Genomic DNA, 13,287 nt, shown 5'->3' with positions numbered 1-13,287 from the left:
AGAAAAATATAGCATATTTTATAGATGGTTTGAATTGCGATTAATTACAATTAATTAATTTTTAAGCTGTTATTAACTCGATTAAAATTTTTAATCGTTTGATAGCCCTAATATATTTACATTACTGAAACAAACTTCTTTGAACTAAGAGAAAAATGTCAAGCAACAGCAAAAACGTCTGTTGAAGCTGAGAAGTGCACTGAACTCAATCTTCGAATCAGAGACACAGTGGACTGCAATTGGCCCGCGGCCGAGCGTTTGGACACCCCTGCAACGGTCTGCTCTGGAATGTATGACTTTTCTGTTTATCTAGCTATTGATCGCCATCCATCCATCCATCCATCCATCCATCCATCCATCCATCCATCCATCCATCCATCCATCCATCCATCCATCCATCCATCCATCCATCCATCCATCCATCCATCCATCCATCCATCCATCCATCCATCCATCCATCCATCCATCCATCCATCCATCCATCCATCCATCCATCCATCCATCCCAACTTTGATTTTGCTCACACTAGTTAAAAAACACAACTTAATTCTCTTCAGAAAGCAGCATTCAAAATCTTATTTTAATTTGTATATTTACTCCATAAACATTATTACAAAACTCAGCAAGTTACCAATATTACATTATCACCATACAGGCTTGATCACAAATATTTAAAACTTTTGCAACAGTTACAACAAAAGAAAAAAATAAAAATAAAACAAAAACAAACAAAAAAACAAAATTATACTTGAATAATTTACATGAAAATCTATAAAACAGCAAATTGTTCACAAATTATATTTTTTCCTCCAAAGTTTCTTTTTTTTCTTTGCTTATTTGTGTTTTACACAGTAACACAACACTCTCACAACAAGGTCATGGTCTTATTACAAAAACTCCCAACAAAATGTAAATATTTCTAGTTTTTTGTTGATACTTTCATATTTTGGTTTTTAAAACCAGAAACTTGTCGTTGTATATCCTTTCCACTGCCCATAGAGGCGCATAAAAGGTTACTCACACACACACAAATACTTCACAGCACTTTCTAAGAAAAATATACACTTACAAAATATGTTACAAATTGGCACACAAAAAATATACAAGATTTTGTTGTGTCAAGAGTTCATTAAGATTCCTTCTGGTAACAACTCTAGACGGTATATATAAAGCTTGGCAATATTTGAATGAGAAGAGCAAAAGTAATTCCAATCAATGTCAAAGAATCATGAAGTGAGTACATCGAACATAACATTATAATATACATTCATAAGGAGGATTAGGAACCTAATCTAGTTTGCATTTCTTTTTTTTTGTTAACTCTGGGAAACGAACTAACAAAACAAAACAAAATGTCAGCTTTCTTAGCACCATTAACATGAGGCAGCTCAACAGTGGCACATTTTTAAAAACAAAAAATAAAACAACAAAAAAAGAAAAGATAAGTACATTCAATTTGACAATAGGCAGAAATGAGAGAAGGCAGACTAAATGGGCTTGTAACCCATGTGGAGCTTCCCATCAGCAGCTCGTCTTGGTCCTAACCCTGATATTCTGAAGGAAAGAAATGCAGGATCATTGCGGAGGGAAAAAATATAAATAAAAAGATTTGATTTAGATAATATTACGAATATCCTTGTGCCACTATTTTCTTTACGACAAGGCCCATTTTGAAGTCAAGCTTCCACATCTGCGCTCATCAACTTAAAGTAGTAATTAACTCAGGTTTTTGTCTTGAGTATACACCTGTAAAACAAATGGCATCTTCTTAAATACAGCATATAAAAGTATTTTTGCAGCCATTTTGAACAGATTGATTGTATTTAAGTTTGAATCTTGGATGCTCAGTCACAAATGAGTAGCAGTTGCTTAAAAATGTGGTACCAAATAGAACAACTCTCTCTATAATCATTGTATATAGTATTGATTTTCTGCCCCCCAAAATGGAACAAAACCTGCGATATGGTACAAATACGAGAATTGCAAACTGGTGAGGGGGAAAAAAAAAAAAAAAAAAAATACTTTAACCCTTTCAGGGACAATTAAGGCCCTTTATAGAGCAAGTGACTATAAATATATAAATAAATTAATAAATACAAAGTTAATATTAACTAAATGATATTAAAATCAATAAGTAACTCTCTAAAATAGATTTTTTTCTTCATAGTATATAACTCATTGACAGCCATTAATGACGATAAGACGTCCAATTATTTTAATCTGGGAAGACTGGCTGTGAACTCTGGTTTCAGCAGAACGAACGTTCATTCACCCCCTCCAGTCAAAATGGATTGGACGTCTAGCCCCGTCAATGGCAGCCATTGAATTAAAGAAACACTCGGTAACTTTTCAGTTTTGGTCGGTTTTAGCGACACCCGTGGACAAACGTGGTAGTGTTTTGCCTTAAAGCGAAAGTTCAAAATTTTTTATATTAGGCTTAATCTTCGAGTTAGCAGGGGTTTAATTAGTTGGTGGAGTTGATTTCAACAAATTCCGTGCAGTTTGCAAGTTATTTGTTGGTTTCAGGGCTCCGGATTGGCTAAGATAGCACGAGTCAAGGGCACCTTCATAGCATGTCAATAAAAAAAACGATACAGATCTAGGAACAGATCCAACATAGTCAAATTAATTCAAAACACAGATCATTGTTCCAAAACAACCATGCGGCCAAAACAATATCACACCAAACTACTGTACTTCATTTCATTCTGCAGGACTATTTTTTTTTGGGTGCGTAAAACGACCACAATAAAGAAGATCGCTTCGGCCACTTGTACTCACAAGTACAGTCGGACCAGTTGTGGTTTCAAAGCTTTCCAAGCGAATGTAAACACTAAAGATGTCTGATCGCGACAAGTTGTTTTTTATTTTGGCCATCAAAAGACATTTTGACCTCCAGCAAACCTTCCTTCTCCTAAGTGATCAAATAGTGGAGGCGTTCCAATGATATTTTTGTAGATCGGAGGTTGGTAACTGACTTCCCACCTTCCTCGAATGCAGCATCAGTCTGCTGAGTTAAGTCACCGCCGGAAATATGGCGAAATGGGAATTTAGAGGCTGTGGAAACAGACAGAGGAAAAGGGCAAAGTTTCCACAAATTCCCTATGAAGAACGAGGAACAATATAAACTGGTTACTTTCTGCTGGCTATGAAAAAAAAAACTGCGGTGAAAAAAAACGATGTGATATCACTCCGCCCTGCTCCTCTGCAGAGCTTCTGGATTACAAATGTTGCAGTTCATACTGCAATTATTGACATGCAATGGTTCGTTTAAATAACTTTATCCTGAAAACATAGCCAACACTATTGATTGCATGGGTCATCAATGATTTTCATGTGTGCAAATGTTGTTTTTTATTGGCATACTAAGATGGTCCAATTGACTCGTGCTAGCTTAGCCACTCTGGAGCTTTGAAACTAACAAACTACACAGAATTTGTTGAAATCAACTCCACCGACTAATTAAACCCTCGCGAACTCGAAAGAAGGACTGCGTTTCCCATGAGGACCAGCGCTGCGGTTCCCATGAGAACCAGAGCACAGCCGCACAGTGTCGTAAAATCATCATTCAATCAAAAATCAATCTCCCTGTCGCCTGCAGATGGATTAAACAACATTTCTGTTTCCAGCGACTGTGTGAAAGATGAATAGTAATAAGGTAATTAATCCCGCTGTGGCTAAATATTAACTTATGATGGTTAGCAACCTTGTGGTTTAGTGTGGCTAACCCCCCCACACCATCTGAACTCGTCAGCACTGATTAGTTCAATAGGAGGGTTGGGGGTTGTCGCACCAGCGAGTGAAAGCCGGGCCAATGTTTATTCTGTATGTCCTGGTAGCCTATCTTTTTTTTCCTCCTCAGACAAAAATTTTGTCTCTTTTGGTGCTCTTGTTGTTGCTCTTTTCAGAATTCGCGAGAAAGCCCTCGCAGCGACTTCTGTCTTTTATAACGAATGAGGAAAGTGACGTATACCGTAAAGCAGTCAGCACATTTGTAGTTTTTTTTGTGTGGTGGGGTTCCTGCCACCAGTGCTGTTTTCGCCAACGATGACACGCTGAAAATGTGTCTTGGGATACTAAAACAAAACGAGATGGATGTCAGTTGTCGTCTGACAACACAAGAACGAGATGAAAATTCGCCAGTTTCCGTCATAAATTCACAATGTGTGATATTTTCTTATTGGATGTGTAGTTAGAAGGCATTTAGCAGTGTATGGTCGTGTCACTCATGTGACGTGCTGCGACCCCTGCCCCACACACAGGCTAAGCGTGTGCCCATTCCAGGCTCTTTTTGTGAAACGTGTTAGGAGCTGCTTGGCAAGTTTTGCTTTCTTATCTTGGCTAGCCCTTAAGGACCTGCAACATGAATCAATTATCAGAGAATCCCAAAATTTGAAAAATAATATCCTAATGAAACCTTTTTTTTTCAAATTTGTAAAAAGAAATGTCAAAATGAATATGTGTAATAAGCGCTCTAATATCTATAACCCTAGCTAAATCCTGTATTTTTTTTTCCTCATGGAACCTGTAGATGCATGTGTTGACTTGCATCCATCATTTTTTTTTTTTTTTTTCCAAAAAGAAATTCTGAATTACTCTCAAAATCATGAAATTTTAGGTGTATCAAATGTGATACATTTGGCAATAAAGTGGCTAGATATGCCATGTTGCTTTATACTTTAAAGGTCTGTGCTGAGTGATCATCACACACTAAACTAACTTGTAGAGTTAGCATAGCATTAGCATTTAGCGCGGTGACTTCTTAAACTCTTAAACTCTACAGTTCGTGGCATCCAGGGGAGTTTAATTTAACAAATAATGTGTTTTCCTGCTGAGTGGGTATCATCATCATGAAAACTGTGATATCCTTGTAGACTCTACAGTTATGTGCTCGTCTGTTATGTTCATTCAAAATTGTTGGAAACCTTTTATCTATTTATTTATTCTTTTTTTTTTTTTCATGGACTAAAACTTTTGAAGTTAATAGACGAAAACATTTTGGGAATTGTCGACTAAATCTAGACGAAATTTAGTTTTTGCTGACTAAAACTAGACGAAGATGAGCACGTTTTAAAATAACTAAAATATGACTAAGACTAATACCGTATTGGCCCCAATATAAGATGGTGTTTTTTGCATTGAAATAAGACTGAAAAAATGGGGGTTGTCTTATATTCGTGGTCTAGACATTATACCCATTCACGACGCTAGATGGCGCCAGATATCATTGAAGCAAGGTTGTGTCATGACAGATCTCAACTACTCTCAAGTCTAACCAGTTTGCATTATTTTATTGCAATGTTTTTCCTTATTCAGATTTGTTTCAAGACTACAGTTACAGTTAGACTTCACTTTGATGGTCAATGCAGTTATTGCAATTTTGTTGTTTTATCACAATAGATTGGTTTATTTACATTTCAAAAACCAGAAGCCATTCATTTACGATTGTGACTGAACTTTAGTTTTCATATTTAAATGTTCAGATATTAAGATTTGAATGAGGCAAAATAACATGCTTTTTCTCTCAAATATATTGTTGTAATCATTTGTTTCAGATGTACTGTAATTATGTTCTGTATAAAAAATATTTTGGTGTTTAAAAAGTCTTTTTTCAAACTTGATACTTGAAAAAGAGGGGGTCATCTTATAATCAGGGCCGTCTTATTTTCGGGCCAATACGGTAATAAAAAGCTACTTACGCTCCACCATATCACAGGGCAGGCTTAACAATTTTTTAATTTTTTTAATTTTTCATGTTCCTTATCCGATTACTCGATTATTCAAACTAACTAGTTCATCGATTAATCGACCACTAAAATAATCGATAGCTGCAGCCCTAGTCTCTTGTCCCCGGGCCCCTGCAAGTCTGTTGACAGCCCTGGTCCAGGGTCCCAAAAATTATTTCCTGTATAAAAATTAATTTGATGTTCAAATAGGCTTTTTTTCAAACTAGAGTCTTGAAAAAGAGGGGGTCGTCTTATAATCAGGGCCGTCTTGTTTTCGGGCCATTATGATAAGTATTTTCGTACTAAAGATTAGGACGAAAATTAAAATGGCTGCCAAAAACAACACTGCCTGCCACCCTCCTCAAAGTTAATTAGTGCCGGTGAAAGCGATACAGACCCCCTCAAGATATAGAAGTGTCATTCAACTCGACATATTATCACAAATGTTATGAAAATATTTTCTAAAGGTTGAAAAGTTACGTAGTGTTGCTTTAAATGCGTGTAAGGGTTAAAAAAAAAAAATCGTAATTCATGCATGAAAGGGTTAAAAACACTATAATTATTAAATAATCTTTTTAGATTTCTCAAAAAGTAAGCGCTCCACATGGATTGAATGAAAAGACATGCTTTCCCTCATTAACAAGATCTCTGATTCAATTCGTACTTGAACACTGCCATCACATTCACGTGACATGGAACTGCAAATGATGACGCGACTGAAACCCATTCGGGACTGACACGTGCATCCAAATCTCTGTGTGTAATAAACTGCCTTGGATTTTCACCCCAAAAAGAGCTATTCAGCGAGGCTCAGCCCCGACCAACAAATGATTTCCTTGCTTAGCCTCAAACGTCTTTACTACATTCTCCTTGGTCCACAGAAAGCTTGTTTGAATGCCTCTTCCTCTCATCCTCTTCAGTAGCCTTCAGAGCAGATTTCCCCTTTTTTCTCTCTCTTGTTGCTTTTCAGTGCCGGGCGATGTTGAGGTAAATTGAATTTGGCAAACAAAGTGAGGGGGTTGAGGGGTGGGTTAGAAGAGTGTTTCTGATTTGGTTTAGTGAGTGGTGGTGTACCACTGCCAGCTGTTGGTGCCTTTTATCAGACGAGAGAGACGAGAGAGAGTTCCAAACAAAGAATTCCTGTTGTGGTAAGTCTCTGTAAGGAGCCAATATTCCAGTAGATAGAAACTAGGAACAGCCAATATTCACACATATATAAGAGGTCATTTACACAGCATTGTTACTTTTGGCACATTGATTTTTAGGTATAATTATCTCTTTTTTTTGTTGCAAATATTGCATGTCCCTGTACAGCAACAATGACAAAAATACTCTGAGGGTGAAGCTTTTATGACTTTGCAAGGCGTAAAAATGTTAATGTAGATAACCAGTTCCTCTATGCTTCAGAAGAAAAAGAAGTGCTCGAACAACGAAAATTATTCCGGCCTCGAGGGGGGAAAAAGACGTCTGATATGTCATCAATACAAAATGGTCCCATCTTGTGTTTTCAAGATGCCTTGGGATTAAATAGGGCTCATTAATTGAAGGTTTTCCTCTTGAAATGAGCCAGGCAGTGTATGAAGGACAGCAACAACAGGACATCCACATTCTGCATACAAAAACAAATGAGGAGGAGGGGTGCGTAGATGTCACTTAATGCATTTTGTGTATATAGCTACATCTTTAGGGGGGAAAGGGTATAAATACATACTTCAGGAGAGCATGTTTTGCTGAGAAAATACAAAAAGAAAGGTCCTTAAAAAGCGTACAGAACATTTTTCAAGGGTTCTTCTTCTTTTTTTTGTTTCCAGACAAAAATAAGAAATAAAAACGACTATTAGAAGAACAAACAAAGCAGAAACAACAAAAGCAAGGAAAATGCAGCCATGGTCATTTTAAATCTCAATCAAGCTCGACACAATCACTCAATAGGTAGTTTGCAACGTACAAGAAGTTTTTCATGCAGATATTAATTTTCCTTTTTGGGGATTAAAGGAAGTGAGAGAAATCAAGGGGGAACTTAGTTCTCATGCAGCTCTGGCATAGCGTCAGTGTAGGTATGCTTGTGAGGGAGGGCTCAGGTATCGTGGGGGAAAGAGAAAAGGGGGGTGCAACAGCAGCTGATAACAAAATATTACCTCAGTTTCTCAAAAGAGGTCATCAGTGCTATGTCCTTATTTGGGTCTCTCTCAGCTCGCTTCCCCTTCAACGTTTCAATGCGAGGAAACTTTGCACTGGTCTTGTGACGGTACAGCTTTTTGTGTGCGGGCCCCGGGTTAATAAAGTTGGGTTTATCAAACATGTCACAGCCCAGAGCTAGTTGCGGGAATAAGGGATGTGTGGGGTTGAATTTGGCCTGGTTTTTTCCTCCTTTCCCCCCTGCCTTTCTGCCTCTCCCAGCCCCTGTTAGCATGGCACCCTTTTTCTTTAGATCAGATTCGGTGCCTGCCAAGATTTTAAGAGTCTTTAGGTTGAGGCTATTGGCCTCAGAGGGTGTGCCGGCCTCCGACATTGGATTCCACAACGGCTCGATGGAAGCCATCATGAATCTCTGTACCTCAGCCATGCCAGAGACAATGTTGGACAGAATATTGGAGGGTTCCTCAAACTCTCTCTGATCGTCTCCGACTAGACTGTTGTTCTCTGACCAGCCAGTGCCAGACCAGTCCCCGCCGCTTGTGCTGTCGGCCAGCCCTGTACCGCACCCTTCTGCCTGGTTCTTGGCTGCCTTACCTTCTAACATGGCCTTAATCTTTTTGGTTGAACGGGAATTCGGTTTGGGGGTCTTTACTTTTTCTGACTTAGTGGTTCTCGGGGCCCGGGCTTTCTTTGGGCTCTGTCCTGCAGCTGCCTGTTTGTAATTGCCTTTCCTCTTTGACTTGATACTTTTAGCCCCCGTCATTTCATCAGTCTGCTCATTAAACTCTGTAGCCCCCAGGTCCCTCTTTTTATCTAAACATAAGACATCCTGGCTATTAAAGTTATGCAGTGGAAACTGACTGTCCTCCACTGTGTAGGCATTTCCTGTGTGCTCCTGTTGCTGCATAATGTCACAGTTCCACTTGGAGTCCCTGTTGCGCTCCGTAGACATATCGTTCACATCCTGATACTTTCCAACATTCCCTGGTATCTTCATCTCACGACCCGCAACCTGTGGGGAGAGGTTAGGCGTCTCAGGCGGGGAAAGCTCCGACAACGATGAGTGTCTAAATTTATCAGGGGTAAAATTGGAGATGTCCAGCAGGTCTGAAGACTCCCTGAGTGGTGTGAGGGCATCCATACTCTGCTGAATCACCATTTTAGGACTGCAATGAGCTAAGAAACTGTCTCGCCCCTCCTCCTCACCTTCTCGCTCACAAGATTTGAGGCTTAGTGAACTGTAATTGCTTGAGGAGGCTGATAAGGAGCCTACTGAGTCATAGCTGATGAGTCTTCCGTTGTCAGTGGACAGAGACCCTCTCTGGTATTGCACCTGGCCCTCTACACGAGATGACTGACACACTGGCAGATCTGCTCCAGGATGTAGTCCAGATTCAGTCAGGTAGCTTTTCTCGTAAAGTATCCGCTCACCCTCAGGGCTTACTTGGCTATAATTAGAAACAGGCAGGGTCTCACTTACGGGTACAGCAGCTGGAAAGCTGTTGGGTAAGATAGGGGTCTCAGGGGTCTCGGGACCAAAGTTCTGACTATGACTGGTGCAGAGTTGCGGATGCCACATTTGGGGGAAGCTGGGGCAATTCTGGGGAGACTGCTGCAGCTCCGATTCAGAAGGAGGGGAGAGCACACAGCTTTGAGCAAGTTGAAGAGAGCAAAATTGCTTTTCTTCTAGGGAAATGCCCACAGGATACTGTTGTCTGGAGGGCTGCTGAGGGAAATATGGGATAGATGCACCTCCGGAGGTGTCTGTAGCATCTAGCAAGGTCTGCAGGTATCCCCCTGGGATAACAGGAACACCGGTTTCCACCTCTTCTGAGGGCGACGCTTTGTCAGGAGGGCAAGAGGATGAAACAAATGAAAACTTAGTCTTGTCTGTATCAGTTGTGATGGCATTGTCAGCAAAATCTGGTTTGGCTGTTGAGTTTGAGTTCGCGCTTGCATCTTTTAGCCCAGCAGCAAGGTCCTCACTGTTTGCTTCAGTGCTATCCGTTTCATTTGTCACGCTCTTCCTCTCTTCTCCTTCTGCCTCTTTCATTTTCAGGCTTCTCAGCCTGGCTTCACTTTTGAATTTTCCTATCCTCACCATTTTATTTCTTCCCAATCTCCTTCCCTCTCTCTCCTCCCTTTCCTGTGAGCGACTCTTGATTATAACTGTGTCAGAGATGGATTTTAGGTCCAGTGTGACTGGGATGCCTGCTGTTATCTCCCCCACCAAGGGGGTGCCCTCTTCTTTAGTGACACCTCTAAGGGCCTGATCAGAGCGCAGAGGACCATGCACGATGACTGATTGCTCCAAAGTGTGAATCCCTTGAACCTTTATTCTGTTTGCAATCTTATATTTCCTCTTAGGATGACCAGAATTAAAAGGGCGATGGTGGCGTCCGTTAAGATGAAAACCACGTTGTTGCCTCTCTCTGGCAACCAGCTTTAGATGCTCCTGTCTTTCTCTTTGCTTTGCCTGCCAGTAATCCTTCAGGGGAGCCAGTGTCTCATATTTGCTTAAGGTGTTGGCGTTTAAACTCACAATATCATCTACAGGGTTTAGTTTGCCCAGTTTTACCGACATGAGTCTCTCTCCTTTAAACCTGTTGATGATAATGTACTTGATGACCACAGGTGGCTCTTTGCGACACGATTTTCTCCGTTTTTTGGGACACCAGTCTACATCTTCCTCCTCTTTCAAACCAGGTGGTGGTTTCTCCTTTTTCTCAGCATTCTTCTCACTCTCCAGCGAGTCAACATCATACAAGTAATCATCACTGTATCGAACCTTTCTTTTGGAGCGTAAACCATAGTTAAGAGGATTTGAAGGACTGAGGAATCTTTTGGAATGACCCTTTTTAAATTTGCCCTCCTGTACAGTGTCTGAGGAGGAACCAGTGCAAGAGCTGTCGTCACTGAATTCACCTGATTCCTCTGTAGAATTAAAGTCGATTACATAGTTTACTTTTGGAGTTGACATGGGTGAGCCGTGGGAGCCATCAAGAGGGCTTTGGCCACTGCAGTCACCTGGGTTCTCCTCCAGTTCTGGTTGTAGGATGAGCTCATCGGTTTTGGGCTGAAGCTCGTCAACACTCCTCCTCATGACTCCCACTCCTTCTTCTTTCTTGGCACAGTTAGCCAGGACACTAGGGAAAAAATTAAACTGTGTCTCTTCCTGGAGCACGTTTGTCTTTTCCCTCATGTTGTCCTGAAATGACTCATATCGAATCTTTAGTGAACAAACATCACTGCTTAATGTTGAGTCGTCATCTTCATCATCAAATAAATTGTCAACATCTTCTTCAGAGAAGAGGTTGACTGACAACTCATTCTTAGAGCAGAGATCAAGGAGCTCCATCTTACTCTCGCTGATGAAGGATTCAAAGTAGCCCCAGTCCTGGCTGGCGTTAGCCAACAATACCTCTTCTCCACTGACTTTATCCAGTAACAGTCCTTCATACAAGTTCTTAGTTGTTGCATCAACCTGGGGGTCATCACAGTCATTTGCAGGTTTGTTTGCTTCCACCCTCTTGCCTTCATCAGAGGCTTTCGGTAAGGGAAAACTAAGTAGCTGGTCAGAGAGGAGCTGCTCTCCGTAGTGACTCACTGCCTCCCCCGCATGGCTCAGGCACTGGATGCTGATGTTGTTGATGTCAGCAAAATCCTCACGGTTCACATCCCCTATCCGTGCGCTTAGTCCAGTTTCTGAATTAGGGCTTGTGCTAGGCTCATGTGGTGGGTTTTGTACAGAGGTGGCATCACAGGTCTCAATAAAGCAACCAAGGCAGGTGCGGCTCGGCTGAAGGAGACACTCCTCTGTCAGGGTAGATACGTTGTCAGGCTCCATCATTGTCAGTGACAGAGAAGTGGCAGCGGGCAACCGAATGCTCATCTGGGTATATCTTGCCGGGCCCCAGGAGCTTGCAGCTGTGTTGGGAAGTGAAGTGGCACTGGGAGTCTGTTGAAAGTGAGGGACTAAGGTTGGAACCTCATGGGTGGGAGGGCATGGAGCAGCTGTCAGACCCAGAGAAGGGGCAGTACCAAGTGGAAGTGGGAAGGAGAGTATTGGTGACGTGGTTGTAGTTCTCTGGTGTGTTGGGCAGAGCCGCTGTGATGACTCCACAGCAGGAGAAGGTGGGTGAGGGAGAGCAGCATCAACAAGTCTGCATAGACTCAGGTCACCACTCTGCTCACATACCCCTGTTGGGAAAAAGAACATACATTTTAGTTCTTTGAATAGTTAACTAAAAAGCAAAAATACAGTGTATTATTAATTTGCTCTGCAGCCTGAAATTATAATTAAGATAAATTAGCCACGACATTTAGGAATTTAATCTAGCATGGACATTATTGAGTCAGTTTGTGACTACAGCAGATTTAATTTCAGGTACAATTTTAAAATGAGTCATGACAGTTCCCTAAGCACTTACATATTCAATGGCATAAAGGATGCAAAAAGACAACACTACAACAGTACAATAAGAAGGGTACACTGTATATACGAGTCATTTGTACGGTGGCCGAGAGGTGTCAGGCGAAATGCAAAGTCCAAACACTTTGCAAATAGAAAAAAGCATGAACCCAAATTACAAACGCTTTGCAAAAGAAAAAAGCACGAATGCAAACTGCCACAACACGATCCCCAATTCCTAAAGCGCGTTTGCAAATTGGCAAAAGCACGAACCCCAATTGCAACAACACGACAGCAAATGGCTCGTAGCACGAATGCAAATTGTCACAACACGATCCCCAATTCCTAAAGTGCGATTGCAAACTGGCAAAAGCACGAATCCCAACTGCCACAACACAACAGCAAATAGCTCGTAGCACAACAGCAAACGGCTCACAGCACAGCAGCAAAATCACGCAACACAACGACAAGAGGATGACCCGGATGTTTAAAAAAAAAAAAAAAAAGGACGACACTTTATACACTTTATATGTGCTTTGTGACCATCTATACGGACCTCCATAAAGTTGGCCCCCCCCATCAGACGCAAATTAATATAAAAATGATGTCAATCGTTTGTGCTGCAACGGTTTTGTTGATACAGTGTTATGCTTTTATTGAGATATTAATTTCGAGTGGTGCCGTCACTAGTAGCTTTTCCTCAGATTAGCTCCGGCGGCTAATGGAGCATACCAACTCTCTCAATAACAGAGGGGTGTCATAATAATTAGCACGATCATAACACAAATTCGGGTCCATTTTGCAGTAAATTGGGGGCTTGAAATACTAATTTCGAGTGCTGACTTCCCTCTAAGCCCCTCATTTACAGCAAAATGGTTCCGAAGTGGTGCCATTCGTTTGTGCTACGTTCGTGCTAGCTAGTTTTCTGGAGGAGTGTTTTGAAAAGAAAACGAAACCATCGTCAAAGAAGGATTTAAAAAAGATCTATCTTGATGAGACAGACGGTGACGT

At 41.0% G+C, this 13,287-nt stretch overlaps 1 protein-coding gene across 5 annotated transcripts in view; it reads right to left on the bottom strand.

The window, feature by feature from the left end:
• Positions 1–537: 537 nt before the first annotated feature.
• The window catches only part of nexmifb (neurite extension and migration factor b), a 249,522-nt gene continuing 236,772 nt past the window's right edge, over positions 538–13,287 (bottom strand). For 4 of the 5 annotated variants that reach the window (XM_057849446.1, XM_057849444.1, XM_057849447.1 and 1 more), the window contains 2 exons: positions 7,865–12,065; positions 538–7,335 (listed from right to left, as the gene is read on the bottom strand). In XM_057849446.1, coding sequence (XP_057705429.1) covers positions 7,101–7,335; positions 7,865–12,065 — 4,436 coding nt within the window. In that variant the 3' untranslated portion in view covers positions 538–7,100. Of the gene's footprint in view, positions 12,066–13,287 lie in introns of all 5 variants that reach the window. The other variant, XM_057849449.1, reaches the window with a different exon arrangement.

The sequence above is a fragment of the Corythoichthys intestinalis genome, chromosome 11 (genome assembly GCF_030265065.1).
Source record: "Corythoichthys intestinalis isolate RoL2023-P3 chromosome 11, ASM3026506v1, whole genome shotgun sequence".
Lineage (NCBI taxonomy): Eukaryota > Metazoa > Chordata > Actinopteri > Syngnathiformes > Syngnathidae > Corythoichthys > Corythoichthys intestinalis.
This window is presented reverse-complemented; position numbering and strand designations above follow the sequence as displayed.